Below are 21997 nucleotides of genomic sequence, written 5' to 3'. Positions count from 1 at the left end.
CTTCCCAGGAGTGGCCTTGGCCTCGTTTGTTCCTTCTAAACCCTGCCTTCTGTACATTTTCCCCATTTGTCAGCTGGCTGAGTGCATCCCAAGGCTGTGCAAAGCTGGTGGCAGCCAGCACAGCCAATATTTCACATTTCCAGCCTGTGCCCTCTGTGTAATTTCTGTGCTCCGTTGCCATGGAGCGATCCCTTGTTCTCCTGGCTGCACCAGCAGCGGAGTGGGGAGTGTGGGAGGGTCATTCCATAGGGAGTGAGTCATTCCAGGGAGCTGCTGTGACTCAGGAGGGTCTGTGGGGAGCTGGATGAGGAGGGGAGGTGGGTGGGAATCACGATGAGATTCCCCCATTCCTGAGTCCCCCCTGTCCAGGGGGATGTCCCTGCTCGGGCACGGCTCCACGGCCAGCCCGGAGTTGATTGCGGTGTTTTCCAGTGGCATCTCCCAGCACATCCCGGGTGTTTCACATGCAGAGCACATCAGATCCACTGCAGTCTGGCAGGCTTGGAGCCTGGGAGGGTGCTCAGCAAAAGAATTGGGATGTGCTTGTAGGATTTCCCAGCAAAGATGGGATCGCAGCTCAACAGCAGCACAGTGGGGCCGGGGCTCGGAGAGCAGGATCCAGCATCTGGAATTAAACTGCTTTTTGTTGGAACATGTGTGCTGTTTTTCCCTTCAGCCTTCCCTAGTGCTTGTTAGTAGTTAAAAGTATTTCCCAGTGATCAATATATTGATGTGGCTTTCACAGAACTGCTATTAAAATTAAACCTGAGCATTGTTTGGCACTTAATTTACATAGCGTTTGCTTTGAGGGCCTGATCTTTATTTAATGCTGCTGGTAATTGTGTTGTCTGTGAAACTTTTCCTCGGAGTTGCCAAAGTCTTTCCTCTCTCTTCAAAGTACTGTGACACTATTAAGCAAGATCACCATGCGTCGTTGAGCAGAAAAGAAACGAAACAAAAAAACATCATTAAATTCCTCCCTCAAGTATCAGTTTGCATCTGAAAATTGGCAGTGCTTTTCAGATGGTGATTTCTGAAGCTGATTTTAAGTTTTGTAAAATGGTTGGTTAATAATCTTCCTTTAACTTCCTTAAAAATAAGTAAATAAAAATCCATTATTATCCTCACTTACCAAAATGTTGAGCCAAAGCAGATTTTTCTTTTGATTACCAGTCATAGTTCTTTCTTTACCCTCCATAACTATCTTAGAACTGGCTTTAAGACTTATTTTTAATTATTCTGAAAGCATGAGAATAAGTCATCTGGCTTTTTTTGCATGGTGGTTGATGGTGCAGAGACCTTCTTGCACCCGAGCTCTTTGAGCACTCCCTTGATTTCAGTCCTCTATGAACTGTTGAGTTATTAATGTTGCTTTTCGATCAGTAATCAATGTCCTTAGCATGGAACAGTCTTCAAAATAACAAACTTGGCCACTGGTGAGACTTTATTTGAGAGAGGGTGGTGGTAAGAAGTATCTACTTTAAAACTTCACCAGTTTTTAGTGATTTGAGCAGGATTTATTAGGGCAGGACCGTTCCCTGGCCTTTTGCTGGATTTTACAGTTAATTTTGAAGAAGACTAGTGACATAAAACAAAGAGGAGGACCAAAACCCCCCTCAGTGCCTGTGGAAATAAATCCTCTTGGTCCTTCTTCCAAGACTTTCAGGATGCCCTGTTATTATCAGGGTGATGGGACCAGAAGTGAAATTGCATTAATGGGCTTGCATTAATGCTGGAAAAGTGTTCAGTTTCCAGTAGGCAGAGAGCTGGCTGGTGCTGTCCCCGTGGGTTTGTGTTGGAAGCATCCAGGGCACCTCTAAGGCTTATTTCAAGAATTTCTCTGTTTTCTTTCCTGCCTGAAGGACTCAAATCTCAGGATAATAGTGGCTGTTCCTTCACTGGAGTCAGGACTTTGAGGAACCAGGGAGACCAGGATTTTGGAGAACAGTTGGGAAGAATTTGACTTAGCACAGTTGATAATTAAAAAAACCCCGACACACATACACACATGACAAATTGAAGTGCTGTAGTGGCATAAAAAGTGAAGATGTAAGCACTGAATTAAAATAAAAGTCATACAGCCTGGAAAATCAAATGTTAAAGTCAAGAAAGTAGAGAATTTCAAAGAACAGATTTTTAGGGGAAATATTATGTAACTTAATTCAGGGGCTGGGCTTTGAGAAAGGTTTGGGTGTGTCTATGGGGGAGCTTTTGCACAGATACAGGTCAGGGGAAGCAGATAGGCAGGAACTTGGGCTGTTTGCTTCCACTTGTTAAATACCCTGTGAAAGAAAATGTTCATAAGCAGTCAGTAGAATAATAAATCACATTAATAAAGCAAAGTTGCTGCTGGGGACTTTGCAGTCTGGGTGTTTGTTTAAACCCTTTGCAGTTGGAAATCACAGAATCCTGCACTGGTTTGGGTTGGAAGGGACCTGAATGATCATCCAGTGCCACCCCTGCCATGGCCAGGGACACCTTCCACTGTCCCAGGTTGCTCCAGCCTGGCCTTGGACACTGCCAGGGTTGGGGCAGCCACAGCTTCTCTGGGCAACCTCATTCTATCTTTCTCCTGATGTTTTCTAATCTCAAATTCCACTTGACCTAGGCTGACTCCAGCATTCCTGTTTCTTGTAGACTAAACCAGTGGTTTACATCCTTTTGCTGCATTATTTTACACGCAGCCCTGTGAAAGGAGTGGGATTAACTGCCTGACTGGTACTTTGCTGGGGTTAATTAATGCTTGCAGTGCCAGTGAGTGCCCATTTTTCTGTACCCTGTAAGTTATTTTTCCCTTTCAGCTGGCCTGCACTGACATTTTGTGCTCACAAATGTATATTCATTTAGCATTTGCTCTGCCAGCACGCTGCGAGTCCACGTGGGTTTGTTTTCTTGGGGCAATCCGTGATGCTGTTCAGAGCTTGTCTGTGGGCTGGCTTTTGTTCAGATCATTTCTTCTGTCAAGCTGATGCCTTGTTAGAAGTCAGACTGCAGCAAAATTCAGGGGTGGAAAGCTGCTATGAATATATCCATGAAACACTTTGGATAACTCATGGAGGCTGCTTTGCTTCCAGAAGCATTTTTTTGTTAATGCTGAGTTTCTTAAGACTTTGGGTTCAGGCTGTAGACTTCTTATAGGATGTATTAAAAGGAATGGAGGACTTGGATTCAAGTCTTTCAAAGCTTTAATGTAGTAAACCACTCTGTATTTCTCCTCACAAGGAGATGATGAGAAGGCTTGATTTGAGTGCTGCTCAGAGGGAAATCTTTCCGAGGAGTACTGCAGTCCTCTCCACTAGAAGTCATTTCATTTATTACTTAGAATGAAACATTTTTGGGAAAAGTATAGTAGCTGCTTTGGGTCTTTGCAGATAATTTGCAGAATAAACTCTGCAGATTCATGGCTTGGTAAGCATAGTGTTGGTTGCTTTGAAAGTCTGAATAGCAGAGAGGTGAGGGGATATTTGTTGGGAGAAACTGCCTGTTTTGAGTTATTTTGGGCAGAATTCACATAATATGAATTATATTGGGAGGTGGGTAATGTGCAGGAGTGGGCCAGGGGCTAAACTGAAGGTAGTGAGTCTTTAAATTAGTCATAAAATCGTTTAGGTTGGAGAAGACCTTTAAGATCATCGAGTTCAGTTTTTTTGTTGAAGGCTTCTTCTGAGCAGGAGTTGCTGCGAGTTTGTTTTGTGCTGAAAAGTGACTTTTCATGGGGAAGAATTTTTCCCTGAGGCTACTTTGGCTAAGGCAGGAGGAGTGTGGGGTTTGAGGTCTGGGTGCAATTCAGCATCTCAGCAAATGCTGGGGTGGGTTTGACTCCCTGGGGTTGATATTTCCCAGCGAGCTGCTGCTCTGCAGGGGAGCTGAGAGTTCCTCCTGGGAACTTCTCTCTAAAGGAAGCTTTGCAATGACTAATGGAGAGAGCTGGCCTTCTGTATTCTCTTCTTTATCAAGGAATGCTGGAGTGACACCATCTTCATGGTGCCGGATTTGGGGACGAGACCATTCTCCTGATCCACTCTGTATCCTCAGGGTCCATCCCTTGAGAGCAGTCTGGGCACTACTCATCACCCAGCTTCCCCCCACTCTCATTTCGTTTGCAGCTGTTTGCCTTGCATTATGCTTTGTTTTCTTTTCAGTTTATGCAGTGAGAGCAAAGGAGCTGGAAACATTAATGCTGGGAGAGTCACTGCCCTGTAGATACAACTGTGTTGGTGGCTGACTAATTTCATTCTGGCATCTTTTTCTAAATACACAACTGTTGTGTACAGCAAATTAAAAACCAAGGGAGCAGGCTTCCTTGGCCTAGATTTTTCCTGCTGATATTTCAAAAGCTGGCTGCTTTTCTGAGAGCCTTTCAGAGTTCTGTCAGGGTAGAAGGATTGTCCGAGGTTTCTGCAGCATCAGAAGGTACCAGAAATGCATCGTTGTCCAGGGAAAAAGGGCTGAACTAAGGAAATAAAACTCTTTGTCCTGCACATGGTTATGGAGGGTGAGGGGAGGGAAATACCCTGCCTGATAAAATTGTTTCTTATAATTCCTAGTTGACCTCTTGGGACTGCTGAAGTGGAGATCCAACACGAGCCTGTTGCACCAGAACTTGAAGCAGCTGATGAAGGTTGATGGTGGTGAAGTGGTCAAGGTAATGAGTTAATGTCTTTAAAAATCCCAGATTTAGAGGCATCTTTTCATTTTGGTTCCCCACACCTCCCCCCTCAAGCTCACTGCACTCACTTGCACATTAAATTGCAAGCTGGAGTCTCAAACTTCAGGGTGCTGATGCTCCTCTCCCTGCCCTCTAGAACATTTCAGATGTTGAGAACTGATAAAACACACATAAAATGCACATTTCTGAAAATTTAGGGGGTTTTTTTAGCACTTTGGTCAATTTTTATATACAGATCCATGAAGAAAAGGTGTTTTTCTTTGCAGGATTAGAACATCTCTGAATTCTTACATGCTGATATTAAATACATTTTTAATCTGTGGATGTGGAATGCAATCCTCTTGTGTGCTGCTGTTGTTTTCTTTAAAAAAAAAAAAACCCACACTTTTTCTGGAAATATTTAGCTGAGCCAAGTTATTTTCATTTGCCAAGGCCACTGAGTGATTATTTAGCTGTGCAAAAGAGGAGGCTGGGACTTCATTGAAGGTGTTGTAACAAATCAAATCTAAAAGAGTGTCAAAAGATGGACTGGGGACAGGTGACCCTGAAGGCCCTGGGGAGTTGTTTCCTTACTTCAGGGCATTTTTAGGTGGTTAATGGGAGCATAATGAATGGCTCAGCTTGAAGTAACCAAAACCACCTGGGAATGCTGATACTGTCATCCTCGGAGGGTGGGGAAAGTGGGATCTCACAGGTTTGTGTTTCAGGAAGGTTCTACCTGCTGTGGTTTTGTCCTGGATCGTTTGACAGCAGAATCTCGACAGTGGTACGGGCTCGTGCCAAGCATTGTCATGGCTCTGTCGCTTGGAATTCTCCCTCCTCTCCAAATGTGGCATCCCAGAGTGCGTGGCACATTCCTGCTTGGTGGGCATCAGGGATTTCCTCAGGATGCACCACAAATGAGGTTTGAGTAAAAGCACTGGAGTGAGTTCTCCAGCTGCACACACTCAGACTCAATGAGATTCCCTTCCTTCCTGCTCCCAGGGATCTGAGCACAACTGGATCATGCACAGGGCAGAAGAGGGAATGTTTAATATTGCTTCCACCACCATTTTTATCTTTTTTAGAGGGCCATTCCATTCTCCATCTGTTCACGTTCTCGATCTGTTGCAGCAGTGTTCCATCTTTGTGGAGCCTGCTCTGTTGGAGTATCTGATCTGTAACTGTTCTTTCTGTTCTTCCAGCTTTCTTTGTCCTTCATGTTTTTAAACGCAATACCTGGTGCAGTCTGGATATCTTTAAAAAAAAGTACTGATGTGATAAAATGCATTCATATTTTCTGTTAAGCCATTGCCATTCCTCAAAACTCCCAGTAAAAGGCCTGGGCCTGCCGGTGTTCATTTATTGCTGAGTAGAGATCAGCCCAGAGCCCCATTCTGTGCCTGTTCCCAGAGTGTGTGGAAGCTGTAAATGTTATCTCCCTTCCCCAGAGGCTCTGGCTCCATTTGTGCAGAGTCTATGTGCAGAGTCTATGTGCAGCTACCTGAGGAATGTCCTGCCCCTTTACACAGCAGCATCTCTGCCGTGCTCTTCCAGCTGCTCCACCGAGTCCTTGTGAACGGATTTAAAACTTGAGCTCTGCCTGTGAAAGGCTAAGGTGCCTGTATGTGAAATCAAGGCTTGGTCAGCCTCCCAGCCATCCTTTGGCTTCCAAAGGACTCAGCGTGTGGGACCCAAGAGTGCAACTTCTCTTCAGACCAAGAGAGAAACTTCTCCTGTCAAGGCTCAGAACCCTGCTTTACGCTTCCCTTCCTGCCAGCTGGCAGCAGCCACGGAATCATTTAGAATTACAGAACCATTTAGGTTGGAAAAGACCTCTAAGATCGCAGAGTTCAACCTTTAGAACATCGAGTCCAGCCTTTAATGTGCTTTATTTGCACATCTTCTTTAATGGAATGAGTAAGGCTGGGAGAAGGTGATGTTTTTCTTTTGCCCCTGTAGTGAAATTACGAGCTGGCTCTTCCCCAGGACTGGACTGAGATCAGCTGCAAGAATTTTGGCTTTTCTGTTTTTTCATCCTCAGTAGCACAAGCTGTGACTCAGTGCTCACTTGGTTTAAGAAGTTTGACATTCAGCTGTGAATGGGGGTTAATTCCTGACATTTGACTGTAGGTTTAGGAGATCAGGTGAATCATGCTTGATCCAGGAGACTCATTGCACAGCTGAACGTTTTTAAAGGAGGAAGGTGGGAGTCAGGCTGGTTTTCCCTCTCACAGGGTGTGTGGTGCCTCTTTGTAGCTGGGATCTTGGGATCGATTCCTTTCTGCTATTTGAGATACTCTTCCCCAACCTTGTCTCATCTACAGTGCAAAAACTATTTTTGTTTCATTTTACTTCCCTGTGAGGGTGGCCAGGCCCTGGCACAGGGTGCCCAGAGCAGCTGGGGCTGCCCCTGGATCCCTGGCAGTGCCCAAGGCCAGGCTGGACATTGGGGCTGGGAGCAGCCTGGCACAGTGGGAGGTGTCCCTGCCCCGGGCAGGGGTGGCACTGGATGAACTTTAAGATCCCTTCCAAACCATTTTGTGATGATTTGAGACAGATGTGCTGGAACCATCCGCATTTAACCCCTTCTTTCTCGACCCAAACTGAGCTGTGATCCATCCTGGCTGTGCCCTGGAGGAGCCCCTGTCTGTCTGTGCCAGCTGGAGGAAGGAGCTGCTCAGACACACAATCCCATTCCAGCAAAACCGATGAGTATCTCTGGGCAGTGCATGGATTCCTGGCTGTCTCTGGGAAGAACTACAGGAATTAGGAAGCTTTTGTCCCTGTGCTTGACTGGAAGCCCCTGGCACTAATCTGCTTTTCCTCTCGTCTCGCACAGATGGGGGTGCCCAGCCAGGGGGGAGTGAAGACCTTCCTGTGTAGGTTTGGGGCTGGGGCAGCAGTGGGGTGCTCTGTTCCCATGCCTGCATGTGTGATCCCGTTGGAGTTGTGGATCTGGGCGGGGCAGCCCTGAGCAGGGATGTTCTGAGTGCCTCCCACGGCTCAGCTCCCGGTTTCCTTGGCATGAGACTCAGTTGCTTGTGTGGTTTGTGCTCTGAAACACTCAAGTTTTCAGCAATGCATGGGCCTGGTGACTGTGCGGTGAAGCTGCAGTTTGGAAATTCTTGTTGTTGGAGCACTGTTGTAGATTAAAGTCCTTGTTCAGGCGTGCCAAGTGTGATTTCTGACTTCCTTTTTTTCCTGCTGCAGTGATAACGTGTGTAGAGATAATGAACTTCACTAAAAATAATTTGCTGAAAAGAAAAACATTGGATTTTTCATTTTTTGGCTAACTTTTAAAATGCCTTTAGCAAGTACATCTATAGAGACCTGTGTGGAGTCTGAATTTAATATTCCTTTGGAAATATGATGAGCTGTGTGGTTTCTTTGTAGTTTCTGCAAGATACACTGGATGCCCTTTTTAACATCATGATGGAGAACTCAGAGAGTGAGACCTTTGACACCTTGGTGTTTGATGCTTTGGTGAGTCTGCAGTGGGGAAGGTCTGAAATGCAGATAATGATGGGGTATAAATGATAGAGTGAAGTTTGTAATGGAAAAAAATCTGAGCTGATAGTTATTATTTAATTTAAAAGTTGTATTTAAAGGTTCGGATCCAGAGGGAGTTAGATTATTTCATGTCATCCTCCCAGAAAATAACGAAGCAGTGAAATCCAGCTATTTTAATGGATTAGCAGCAGAATTTAGGACAGAAGCAGAAATTTTAATGTCAGTAACGTGTCTTCTCTGAAAAGAAAGGGGAATGGGCAAAAAATTAAAGATTTTTTTTGAGAGTAACACACTAATTATGCTGTTTTTTTTCAGGTATTTATCATTGGACTGATTGCTGACAGAAAATTTCAACATTTCAACCCTGTCTTGGAGACTTACATCAAGAAGCATTTCAGTGCTACCTTGGCCTACACGTAAGTGGGAAAATTGATTTTTCCTAATGTGACTTGGAGAATTTTTCCAGGTAATGTTATTTAATTACTTGTTTATGGCACTTAATTAGGATGTACCCATGAGCTTGGGAGGGTCTTGAAGAAGACTGGGGATAATCTTTGTTTCTTTCTTGCAATAAATTAGTAACACTTTCAGTCACGTGCAAAGAGAAGTCTTGATTGTGTTGTAATAAAAGGGATGATTTGACAATTTCAGGATTTGTTTTGTAAGGAAAACAAAAGGACTTCTCACTCTTTCTGAGAAAGATATCATGTCCATTTAGGGTGTTTCAACTACAGGTTGTTCGGTGCATTAAATTGACGTTGTACCCTGGATTATCCACATTACTGTCATTGTGGGGAAGAAGCAGGGAAGGGCAAAAAAAACAAAAGTCCATTATTTTTGTTGTCTTAAGTGTTTTTTGACAGTTGGAATCTTTGCTGCTGCTTTAGACTGTCAGTGTTGGAGGAAAAATATCTAATGGAACCTTTGCAGTGCTGGGGGGAAGCAAACCCAAAGCAGGAAACCTGGGGTGCATTTGCTGGTGCAGAGTCTCTGTTAAAGGACCTGAAAGTGTGCAAAAATACTGATTTAAAATCGTGAAGAATCATAAAATCATAGAATCACGGAATATCCTGAGTTGGGAGGGACCCACAGGATCATCCAGTCCCACCCCTGGCCCTGCCCAGACCCCCCAACAACCCCACCCTGGGCATCCCTGGCAGCGCTGTCCCAACGCTCCTGGAGCTCTGGCAGCCTCGGGGCCGTGCCCATTCCCTGGGGAGCCTGGGCAGTGCCCAGCAGCCTCTGGGGGAAGAGCCTTTTCCTGATCCTTCTTTATTTCCCAAAGATTTGAGCCTTCAGTCTCAGTGTTGATATTTTGATCACTGAGTTGCCGCTGCTGTTGCAGCTGTGTGTGATGTGAGCAGAAGATGGAGCATCCTCCAGCACCTGGATTTATCAGGAAAAGCTGAGGGTGGAGCATCCTCCAGCACCTGGATTTATCAGGAAAAGCTGAGGGTGGAGCATCCTCCAGCACCTGGATTTATCAGGAAAAGCTGAGGGTGGTCCTTCTCTGGCTGGCATGGAGAGAATCCTTCCCTTCCTCAAGTGCAGGGAGACAGAAGCAGGGAAGAGCTCAGTTCTGGCTTGACATGACAGATCCCTGCCCTCTCCCTGCCTTCTGTTCATAGAACATCCGGCTTGGAAAAGAGCTCCAACATCATCAGGCCCAACCTTCAGCTGTTGCTCTGAAGTAGAGAGAGGTGGCCTTGGCAATATTGAAGTGGTTACTTGAAATTCTCAGGCAGTTTGCTCCTATTCCAACAAATCCCCAGGCAGCAGGATCTCTGTGAGCTCCGTGTTGTTTTCTGTCAGTGGAGAATAATGTGGTGCTTGTTTACTTGGAGTGGGGATGTTGGATCATGCACTGGAGCTGGGATGATTTAAAATGGAATTGCTCGTGGTTGCATTAAAACCCTGATTTATATTCATTGGAAGGGAGGGAGCTGAAATGGGATTATTTTGAAAATTGCTTCACTTTCGAGTTTGATAGGCTTTAAAATGAGGAATAAGAGAATTTCCAGCTGGTATTACATACATGGAGAGATAAATTTTACAAATTCCAGCCCAAAATCCACAGGAAGGCTTTATAAAGGGAAGCCTTGTTGAATGAAGAAATTCATACTTTGTGTTAATTCTAACAACATGCTTGTATTTCATTTAATTATTTTTATTCTTCTGATTATTCTTAGTAGGTGCATCTTTCTCAGAGCCTAAATCTGAGTGTCCCTAAACATCCAGCAGAAAATCAGCCTTATTGAGATTTGCTGTATGATAAATAAAGTCATGGTCTGTGATTTTTCTCTTTTTTGCTCAAAAATAAGTTACAGCTACTAACCAAAACAAGAACGTGAGTCTGAGTTGAATAATTAATTTTGTAACTTTGTGGGTGCATAATTTTTCTTTGAACCTTTCAAAGTGGAAATTCTGTGAGAATGTAACTTGGATGTGGGGTTTTTTTTTCTTGTATTTAAACAGCAAACTGACCAAGGTTTTAAAAACATACGTGGACAATGCTGAGAAGTGTGGGATCACTGATCAACTCTTCAAAGCCATGAAAGCCTTGGAATACATCTTCAAGTTCATTGTCCGCTCCAGGATATTGTTCAACCAGTGAGTACAGGCAGTGCTTAAACCTCCTGTTCCCAATAATGCTCAAAAACTGCCAAAATTTCATAGTGCTTCAGTTAAAATTGCTCAATATTGCATTGTTTTAGAAATGCTTGAAGCTGTGAGAGGTTACTTCAGGATGAGGTTTTTCCCTCTTCAGCAGAGATGAGTATTTTCAGTAGCAGTGAATTGGTAAAATCATGATAGTTTAGGTCTCTGAACAATTAAAGCTTGGCACTATTTGGGGAAACTTCTGTTGCTATATTGTGTTTTGTACAAAAGTTATAAACCAAGCTGATGAGATCTTCAGCTTTGCTTAGATTGAGTCCTTTTACTGCTTGTTAGCAGTGGTAACAACCTTATTACAAGGGATTTATGTAGAGCTCCTAAGTTACCATCTCCAGCACCCTTTTCTCTAATTTAGGGCTTGGAATTTATTTCTGTAGGAGCCCTGCTGTGAGATTCGTAAAATACTGAATGTCACTGAGCCTGTAGCAGGCCCTACAAATCACTTGAAAACAGAAAAAAAGATTTCCTCTGGCTGCAGATTGGATTTACAGACAGTCTGACCCTCCAGGTCAGACTGTGGGGTTTCCTTGTGGGAAGCCCTAATTCACAGCCCTTCAGTATTGGGAAGACAGAGCTCTCTATGCCAAGGGATTAATCAGCAAAATTACTGAATGCTGAACGAGCCTGTGATTGGTTCTGCTGCAGGACTGAAACCCTGCCTGGGGGGTGTGATTTGGGGTGATTAAAATGCAGGAGGGTGGCAGGGCTCTGAGTGATTGCTGCTGTTCTGCTGAGGAATCACGAGCAGCGAGCTGAAGCTTTTATTCCAAATTACGGCATATTTTTAACTTCAGGACTAGGGTGGTGGGCTGGATGGATGGAGCATGTTAGCAGTTCAGTTCTGGAAGTTCATCCACTTAAAGCCTGGTGGCACAGCTATTTGTTCACTACAGCAAAGGTTGATAAAGGCAAAATATTACAAGTGACCTTTAGAAATATCTTTATTTGATTTCCTCAGTAATGATCCCACTGGTTGTGGTGTATTTACTGCAGTCTTGAAATCCTCCAGGCAGTGCTGGAAGAACCAACCTGGTGTAAACCTGGTTTTCTCACAGCTGCAGAGTTTTTGTGCTTTATCAGGTATATTAAATAAATAGATGTTATTAACTGACAGTAGGAACACATTTGTGACTAACTTGTTTATTTTTTATTGCAACTTCCTTTTTGAAAGGCAGAGCTTTTTGTCTGAAGCACTTTGATTTATTGGGCTGTCAAGTTCAGTTACTCTTTCTGTTGGTGTAAGTTTCACCTCTCTGATCTGCTCAGGGGACACTGAAATCCATTATGAAAATGGGGAGTTGACACGTTTTTTGTCCTGCATAATCCCCAGATTTAGCCTAAAAGGGAAACAGAATTTTGCACAGCAAAATAACACGATTTAGTGGTTTGGGTTTTCTTTCCTGTAGCATTCATTTCGTCTGTGTCCAAGTTAAAATAAGCTTTTTTCATATTTGGGGCTTCCAAAAGTTTATGAGCACAGCATTAAAAATGTGTGATACACATTAACTTCAGCGTAAAGCAGCAGGAACATCCTGAACTCCGTGTTTATCTCAAGAAAAGCCCCTTTCCAACTGCAATATGTGATCCATCATGATGTAGCTTTAGATTGGATATTGGGAGGAGATTCTTCCCTGGGAGGGTGGGCAGGCCCTGGCACAGGGTGCCCAGAGCAGCTGTGGCTGCCCCTGGATCCCTGGCAGTGCCCAAGGCCAGGCTGGACATTGGGGCTGGGAGCAGCCTGGGACAGTGGGAGGTGTCCCTGCCCATGGCAGGGGTGGCACTGGGTGGGATTTAAAATCCCTTCCAGCACAAACCATTCCGGGATTCTGTGATCTTGGAACATGAAGAAACCATACAATGATTGATTATATGTGGAAAATTCCTGCGTGAGATTCTCTTTCTGAGCTGCAGACTTTGTTCAAGACCTTCCTACTGGGTTTAACTCCAGGAGAAAATGGAGGAAAGTAAAAGGGCATTGAACTCTTGCTGGGAGCTGCTCTAATGGGTCTTGGTGCAAGGTGTTTGGGGGGATCAGAGCCAGTGGAACCAGGGAGGGCGTTGGGAGCCCAGTTGTTGTTGTTGGGTGAGACTCTTGGAGGCAAACAGAGCTGACTGAGCAAATGTGGGGTTTTACTGGGAGAAGGAGTCATGGAATGGTTTGGGTGGGAAAGGACCTTAAACTCATCCCACTCCACCCCCTGCCATGGGCAGGGACACCTTCCACTATCCCAGGCTGCTCCAAGCCCCAATGTCCAACCTGGCCTGGAAGCCCCATGGGGTGTTTATAACTCCCCTGGTTAGATTTAATCTGGATTCCAGATCCCTTTTGATTTTGGTCAGGTTAAGTCTGAATAACCCTGGGGTAGTGAGTCCCACGTGCTGCCCAAGGAGGGGGAAGTTTTCAAGGATGATGTGGAGCCAGTGGTCATCTCTCCTTATTTTCCAGTGAGGATTGTGTCATCCTACACCTGAAGCAGGGCTGGTTCTGCATTTTAAAACCTTCAGAGAATTCCAGGGACACTCACTGAACCAGTGGCCCAAGTTCTTCACGTTTGCTGTATTTTTGTTGCCTTTGGTGTTGCCCTGTGCAGTTCTAATCCCCTGAAAGCATCTGAGAGAGAGAGAAAGGGGGTCCTGGTGGGCAGCTCAGCCCTGAGGCATCTGCCTGAAGGCACAGGGACCTTGTTCCTGAAGCTGAGCTGGGGCTGAGTCATTCCTGTGTGTCAGCTGTGCTGACTCCATGGGAAACTGAGCCTGGAATTAGTGCTGAAGCACAGTTTAACCTCAGTGCTTCCTTCCCACAGAAAGCAAAAAGTATATTTTTAGCAAAAAAAGGGTCGATGGACTTTTTCTTTTGTTCTTTCTTTCCTGCTTTCTTTCTTTCCCAGAGTTTAAGGTCACTCACCTTAGGCCACCGGTAGATTTTAATGATTGCTGGCAAGTTGTCTGGCTGCTTTCTGGCTTCATCAGCACAGAGCTGCCTGGCAAGGGTCCTGCCAGACATCTGCAGGGTGGAGAGGCTGTCCCAGGGCTGTGTGGGCACAGGGAATTGGGTCACTGCTTAGGGATTCACCAGGAGACTGAAACAGCAGTGCTGGATGTGGCATTTCACAGAGAAACCTTTACAATAAAAATCTCTGTTCCTGCTGGTCCAGCCTGGCCAGTCTGTCTTGTCTTGAGGTTTTTTTGTGAAAGAATACTCTTGGTTTGGTGAAGAAACTTGTAGAAATTCTTGAAAAAGTGTTAAAACAACAAACAGGCATCTGTCATTTGATTGTTAAAAAAATCACCAGATTCAAAAATCCTGTATTTCCATTGAGGTTTGTGCTGATGAAACCTAATTCTTTTTCAGACTGTATGAAAACAAAGGAGAAGCAGACTTCAGGGAGTCTCTGCTGCAGCTCTTTAAGTCCATCAATGAGATGATGAGCAGCAACTCTGATCAGACTGTCATAGTGAAGGTTTGTGCTTTCCAGATCTGCACTTTGGCATCCTAAACTGCAGTAAGGCAGTCAGTGAAGTATTTGCTTGTGTTTGTGCTTAAAAGCTGGTTTTAAGCTGATTTTTCCTCAAACAAGGTTCATACTCGGTGTTTCTGCTGAAGGGTTTGTGACTGTATAAAGAACTTTCTTTGAACAAGTAAGTTTGTGGAATCCTAGAATAATTTAATTTGGAAAAGACATCTAAGATCGTCAAGTCCAACCCTTAATTGCTTCAAAACCCTGACTTTTATTTTAAAAAGAGAACTTAATTTGGGTTGACACTTGGCTTCTTTAACTTCCATAACCTGAATGTTAAGGTATTTTTAAGACATTATATTTAAGATGCTGATGACAATGCAGAGCCTCCTATTTAAATGCACTTATTTATATCTGAGGCTGTTCAGGAACTTCAGTATAGGACCTTAAGGCAAAGTAGATACTTTAAAAGGAAAATCAGTGCTGAGTGAGACTGCAAACTCCACCTTTCATCCCTTATCCCTTTTCTTGTGTCCCTTTTAAAAACAGCATCTGCTTTTGGTGACATTGGCTCATGGAATTGGGAATGGGGTCTGTGCCCTCAAATGGTGTTGATATCAAAGAGCAAAAGCACTGAATTGTAGGACTGATGGATTTTAGTATCCAGAGGAGACTGGATACAAAAGTTAGTGGATCTTTTTCATCATGGAAAACTACAGAGACTGCCCTAAATGTGTGTCTGATAAGCTGCACCTTGAACTTCCTCTTGTGGTTGCCACTGGATGAAACCCCTGACCCAGCCCTGCTGAATCAGTTGGGAGATGATCAAGGGGCTGAGAATTGGGGTAGAATTTGGGGGCAGTTGGATTCCTCCGGCTCTGGTGATTGCAGAGATAGACAGTGGGAAATCCCTGTGCCAGTGGAAGAGGCTCCTGGAGAAGTCCAGCTGGAAAAGCCCTGAGTGAAAGCCCCCAGTCCTTTGTAGCTGAGCTCTGGGGCTCCTGATGCCATGCTGAGCACACAGCAAAAACAGATGGTGGGGATAAAGCAGCTGAGGTGGAATATTTTAGGCAGAGAAGCTGAGACTATAATCTGGTAACAAAATAGGGATATTACATGTTTTGAGAAAGCTGTGTTTTCATTTCATTGCCAAAGCATCTCTCCTGAATGGAAATGGGGAGTTGGAGTCCGTGGCTCAGGGTGTGCTCTCTGGGGTTTTACAGTAGGGTGTTTGCACATTACAGGAGTGGAATGTGAGATTTCTTTTCCTGAGGCTCCTTTTGCAGGGCCTGCTTCAGGAAGGCAGATGAACATGAGCTTTTTTCCTTTAACAATTTGTAGCCTGGGGGAAAAAAACCCCGACAAACAAACCCTAAAAAGTGGATTTGGCTGTGTTCACCTGAGATGCAGGAAGGAAAACTTCCTGGTAAGAGCTGGAGAGATCCCACTGCAGGGGTGGCTGTGCTGGTTCAGGTTCAGAGCTCTGCAGGCTTGGGAGAGCACAGCTCCTGTGTTTGAAGGGCAGCAGATGAAGCCCTGAGGGATGAGCCACAGTGATGTTGAGTGTGCTTGAGGAGGCCTTTTAGGAGCCTTGACAACCTTCCATTCATTATTTATTGCTTTCATCTCCTCTGGACTCTAATTACTCAGCTCTTAGAACACATAATTGTTACTATTGGCTTTTTTCAGCCTGTGAAATTGCTTTTATGATGTTCAGGTATCTGAAGCTCTGCAGTGTGAGCACTTGGCAGAAGTGTGCGCTCTGTTACGGAGAACTATTGAATGGGTGGATAATTATGGGGTTTTTTTGGGGGAGGGTGAGTGTGGATTCTGTGGATCCTGCCTAGCAGAGCTGCAGGAGTGCTGGGAGGTGGCAGTGACACCATGGGGGTGACATCAGAGGCCTCATTCAGCATCTCCAGCAGTGACTGAGTGGATGCCTCAGTCTGTGCTGGTGGAGAGGAGCATTGGATGGACCTCCCAGAGCTGGGGGGCTGAAACAGGAGCTGAAGGGTGGGCAGATGTGGGACACTGCTGTCAGGAAGAGTGAATTAATCCCTGCATGGTGCTCCACTTGGAGCTGGCACTTTGGGCAGGACACCTTAGAGTCACCAGTGGCAGCTCCCCAGAGCCATCAGCTCCATGAGATGGCAGGGGAAGCAGCAGGGTGTTGGGGGTGAGCAGGGGTGGCAGGGCTGTCACAGAGCCCTGGAGCAGCCACTTCTTGCATGCTGGGTGTGAGGCTGGTTCCAAACCTCAGGAAGGGGTTAAAGGGCTGCAGAGGATTGGGAATGCTGCACCTGCCCAGCAGGTGAAACGGGGATTTCCTGTGCTCTGGGATTTTACAGGGGGCACTTGCTGACATCGTTAGGAGGGGAGTTTAAAGGAAGTAAAGGAATTTTTTATCTTTTCTGAAGTTTCTTGCTGCAGGGGGTTGTGGAGGCAGCCAGGGCGGCAGAGGGTTGTGATGCCTTTTCCTGGTCTTAAAAATCAAGAGTTATACGCGGTTAGAAGAGAAAAAGGGATTTTACCTTGGTATTTATTTTAAGGATCCTTAGGTGCACACATCCAGGTTGAATGCACCTAAATGCACGCCACAATGCCCACTCCAAAAGATCTGGTGTAACATTAGAGGTGTTACTAATTAGCACATCTATCAAAGATTCCCCAATGAGAGGCTGGAGTGAGCCCCCCTCCCCAAGGAGCCTTCCCCTGGATGGTTCTATCTCAGGTTACAGAATGTGTTCTGGAGAGGACCTTGGGCTCTGGGGCACCCTGATCCCTGGCTATGAAGCTTCTAAAATGTTGAGTCTCTCACCTTAACAAACAAGTCTAAGAATGCAGGCACAAAGCACTGAGAATACAGAAGTTGTAAAAAGGGTGTAACGGGCATAAAAGAAAAGGCAAAAAATCTTCATGGCATCAGATGGAGCTCAGGCCCAGGGATGTGCTGAAAGGATGGCTGGGTGCAGCCTCTGAGGGAGGCTGGGAGAGCCAGGAGGGGAAGGGAGCACAAAAACTGCAGCTGGCATCTCCCGTGGGCAGTGCTGGGGACCAGGATCTGGGCTGGGCACACCAGGAGTGGGGTACCTCAGAATGGGGTGATTCTGAAGGCATGGAGCTGCCCCGAGGCACCCCTCCCATGGAGCCAGGCTGGGAGAGCTGGGGGTGCTCACCTGGAGAGGAGAAGGCTCCGGGGAGAGCTCAGAGCCCCTGGCAGGGCCCAAAGGGGCTCCAGGAGAGCTGGAGAGGGACTGGGGGACAAGGCGTGGAGGGACAGGACACAGGGAATGGCTTTAAGCTGGAAGTGGGGAGATTTAGATGGGATATTGGGCAGGAATTGTCCCCTGGGAGCATGGTGAGGAGCTGGGATAGAATTCCCAGAGAAGCTGTGGCTGTGGCAGTGTCCAAGGCCAGGTTGGACATTGGGGCTTGGAGCAGCCTGGGACAGTGGGAGGTGTCCCTGCCCATGGCAGGGGTGGAATGGGATGATCTTTGAGTCCCTTCCAACCCAAGCCAGTCTGGAACTCCTGTGCTGTTGGATGCTTTGCTGAAGTTTTGTAGAAGGCCAATGGTTTTAATGAGATAAGTCCCCAGGTCCTGTGCTGTGCAGGAAGATCAGCAGATCTTGCTGTGGCAGTTTTAGGCGTTTTTTCACTGATTTTTATATCTTTTGGGGAAGCGAAATGATTCTAGACAAAATAACTCTGTTTGGAGAGAGAGAAGTTGCAAAGACCTACACAGAAAATTAAGGTGCTTCACATTAAATGAGGCAGATGCTTCTTTCCTACATCCCAAGGTTTCCATTTCTCCTTGCAGAAACCAGAATCTTTCTTGAGTGAGAATCTTTATCACCATGGAGCAGAACTGCCACTGGAAATTTTCTGAGATGTTCCCAACTTTTTGGGCTGGATGTACTGGATTTTTCCCCCTGTCTGTTGGGAGAGTGGCCTTCAAGCTGACATGGAATGAATGACTGCAGTCTTGTGTTCTTAGCAAGAATTTTTCTTTATCTATTCAAATATTTATGTCCTTGTGGAAGCTGATGAGCTGTTGTTGACTGTAGGTCTTCAGTTATTTCATATTTTGCATTTAAATTGCTTCTTTTTTTTTTTTTTTAATTTGAATTTTTCAATGCTTTGGGTTCATGGGGGGGGGGGGGGGGGGGGAAGTTTCCTCAAAAGAAAACTCTCTGACTTGTACAAGAATTTAAGGTTGTAGAGCACAAAAAGAGGCTTGGAATTTGTACCTCTTTTAGGATTATGGATAGTCACAAATTCTTGGGTAGGGGAGAACTTATCGGGTTTATACATATATATAATATTATTAAAAGGTTATTTTTAATTTGTCTGGTATTAGTTCAGCTATGGATCTTTGCAATAAATAGGTAAAATTCCATATGATCTTGGAATATGGTTTGAGCAGAGCTTTACTAGGACTTAAACCTCTTATAGCACTTTACTGGCACTTAAATCTCTTGTTTCTTTTGCCTTTTCTCTACTCAGATGTGTTGGAGTTAACAAGAATGACTAAAAGCCAGGCTGCTAAAAGGCAGCAGTGATCAGTCCTGTAGGTTTGAATTTGGGAAGGTGAACTGGTAAAAATTACAGTGTTCAAAACAGCACAGAAGCTGGGGTATTTTTAGTTAGCTAAATAAAATGGTTAGGGTTTTTTTGGTGTCACTGTTATCTGCAGTGGAGACAGACATTTCAGGGCTGCCTTTTCCACTTGTTTGTTTAAGGTGTGGGGTTGTCCAAGCTGGAGAGGGAAATCTAAGCAGTGATTTGAGCTGACACATGTTGTGATTGTTCTCTCACTGACAAAAATTCTCCTTGCTCGATGAGTGGCAGTGGGCTGCAGCAATGGCTTGGGAAGGGGGGATTCCAGTTTGTTTTCCAAGCATCAGTCTGACTTCAAGAGTGAAACCTGATTCAGTAAGGTGAGCAGCATTTGGGGTGTGCATGCATTTTTAATGGTTACAAGTGTGCTGAGCCTTCCTGGGTTTATTCCTGTTTTCTGCTAATTGGTGCATGATAATTATTTCCTTAACCTTCTCCTGCTGAAGCGTGAGCTCAGCTGGAGCCTGAGAGTGATGTTTCCAGTTTGGAGAAAAATGGAGCTATTCCTCAGTCAGGTATTCCTGCATCCCTTGGGAAGCAGAGAAGCTCCTCCTGCAGTGGAGGAGAGAACTGGACTCTTGTCAGCAGGGCCCCTCTGATACTTGCTGTTCTGATTTTTGTTCAGGATGACTGGGAAGAGACAATCTGGGAGCTTTACATGATCTGAATTAAGGAGGTGTGAGCACTTTGTATAAAATCATCCTGGGTGTGGCCACAGAGAGCTGGGGTGGAAGATGAGACCATTTCTTAATGTGAATTTTCCTGTGCCTGTGGGTTCTTAATAATCCTGGTCACTTCTAATGCATTTCTCGGTGTCCACTCTGTGCTTTAATATTCAGCATTTATTGCTAAAGCCACAGAAAAGTATTTAAGTGAAGGCAGGGAAATACATGACAAGGTGCCTGAGAAGAAGACAAGACTGTGTTAATCTGCAGGGCTTTTCCAACAAGTGGAATACTTAAAAACCATCACTTAAAACCAGCTGAGTAACAAAATGCAACTGTGGAGTGAGGTTTTTGGGTCTCTTAGAATCCATGTGGGAAATACCTGCAGAAGATACTCATTTGTGATTGTGCTTTGGGCTGTTTAACACTGAATTTAGTGCCAGTGCAAATAGAATTTTGCACCAGTGCAAAGGTGCTGCTTTGCAACTGGGATAAAAAGTTCTTTAGTTTGTGGAGAGAATAACTGCTCTAGGCTGGGGCAAACCTGAAATAGAGTTTAGGAGTTCCTGGATGTTCTTTATCTGGCTGCTGATTGGGCTTAATTAGGTTTGGATGAGTTTAATGGAATAGCACCTGAGATAATGCTTGGGTACAAGGGAGGTGTTTTGTGTTGAATGACACAAAAGATGAAAATTAACATTAAAATAGTGTTCAAATGGAGTGGGGTTAAACAAATTTCTTGCTTTGTCAAACAAAGGAGTTCAGAAGAATATTCTGTATTTGGCTCCGAGTTTTTGTGCTTAATTTGGAGACCAGGCGTGCTGATGGAAACAAATGGCTTTGGAAAATGACAGTTTTAAATTAAGGGTTTTTTTGCTTTTATGGACTACAAAGAGCTGAACTTAAACCGCAGAAAAAAGCTGCGGTGTTCTGCTCAGAATACATTTTGTTTAATACTTTGCAAATGTCATTTGGTCAATCTAATGGCAGCCTTAAGTTAGTTTTTCTTTTAAACAGCTACTGCAAAGAAGCTTTTGTGACTTCTTTTTGCTATTCCATTTATAAACCCAAGAATGGGATAATTTTCCATTGTTGCAAGATTCCTTTGCTGTCCTGCTTTCTTTTCACTCACCAGTGACTACTGTAATTATCACAGAGGTAATTTCATTTTTGTATTAATTAAGAGAAGCAAACAAAAGCAAATGAGTAAAACCCATTTTTCTGTTATCCCACATGATAGCAGAAATACTTTAAGGTACTTAGCAAGGTTGCCCTGTCTTATTTTAATGTGCTTTTATTTGCCTGATGACACAAAGAAAAGGCTTTTACTTGTCCTCTCATTCCTTTTGTGAAGACATTAAAAACTCCAGAAATTTCCTTGCAAAGCAGCTGCTCCTGGCAGTTTTAGCAGTTGGGACTCTTTCTGTCCCAATAAATAAATGAAGCTTACTCTTAGTTAAATATTCAAGTGTCAGTGTGAAGTTTTTTTGCGGTTTGAGGCTTTCCCACCCAGAAAAAAGAACTGCAGAAAAAATCCCTTTCAGAATCAAGATAAATAATGCACATTAACTTTTAGTCATAGAAACTCCTTGAACTTTTAGATCTGGGCAGTGTGCTAATTTCCTCTTGGCAGATCCCATTCTTTACCCATTTCTGTCTCATTGAACCTGTCTGGAAACGAACTATCAGTGAGAAAAGAGCAGATTGGGCAGTGCAGGGGACTCTTCATTGATGTTCAGAGGGGCCATTGTTGGGAATAACAATTCCATGGCACCTGATCTTATTTATTGTGGCTTTTTTTACCACGTTGAAAGGGGTTTTTTCCCTCGGATGATCTTTTGATACCAATACTGAGTTTGTTCCTTCCACATGGATGTGATTTGGCTGCTAGCTGTGGAGAAGTTTAGGAGAACATGATTAGCTGTTAAGTCAGTTGATGTTCAGAGGGGCCACTGTTGGGAATAACAATTCCATTGCTCCTGATCTTACTTATTCTGCCTTTTTTTACCACGTGTGAAGGGTTTTTTTTCTCTCAAATGATCTTCTGATACCAACACTGAGTTTATTCCTTCAACGGGAACGTGATTTGGCTGCTAGCTGTGGAGAAGTTTAGGAGAACACAGTTAGCTGTGAAGTCGTTAGAAGCCCATCAATGAATTTATCTTAAAGGTTGCAAAGGGTCCTGCTCCAGACAGAGAGCTGGTTGGGATGATTTAGGGAATAAGTTCCAATTAGTCTGTGGAAGGATAAATCCTGGGAATTGCCGTCCCCTGCACTGGCTGTGCAGAGAGCTGTGGCCATCAATTACTGCTTAATTTATTCCATTTAAAGCAAAGCTTTGACTTTTCTGGCCCTGATTCTTTTCACTTAGTGACTTGTATTTCTTGGCCCAGTTAATTGCCTTTTCCACAGTTGGGG

The 21997-nt window shown here is 44.5% G+C and overlaps 1 protein-coding gene across 2 annotated transcripts in view; it reads left to right on the top strand.

The window, feature by feature from the left end:
• DOCK1 (dedicator of cytokinesis 1) overlaps positions 1-21997 on the top strand; it is a 265620-nt gene that overhangs the window by 47929 nt on the left and 195694 nt on the right. For both annotated transcript variants that reach the window (XM_048312102.1, XM_048312101.1), the window contains exons 19-23: positions 4548-4645; positions 8045-8134; positions 8477-8577; positions 10637-10771; positions 14190-14298. In XM_048312102.1, coding sequence (XP_048168059.1) covers positions 4548-4645; positions 8045-8134; positions 8477-8577; positions 10637-10771; positions 14190-14298 — 533 coding nt within the window. The remainder of the gene's footprint in view (positions 1-4547; positions 4646-8044; positions 8135-8476; positions 8578-10636; positions 10772-14189; positions 14299-21997) is intronic.

Source organism: Corvus hawaiiensis, chromosome 8 (assembly GCF_020740725.1).
Source record: "Corvus hawaiiensis isolate bCorHaw1 chromosome 8, bCorHaw1.pri.cur, whole genome shotgun sequence".
NCBI classification, from domain to species: Eukaryota; Metazoa; Chordata; class Aves; order Passeriformes; family Corvidae; genus Corvus; species Corvus hawaiiensis.
Note: the sequence above shows the minus strand (reverse complement) of the source record. Positions and strands in the feature narration are given on the sequence as shown.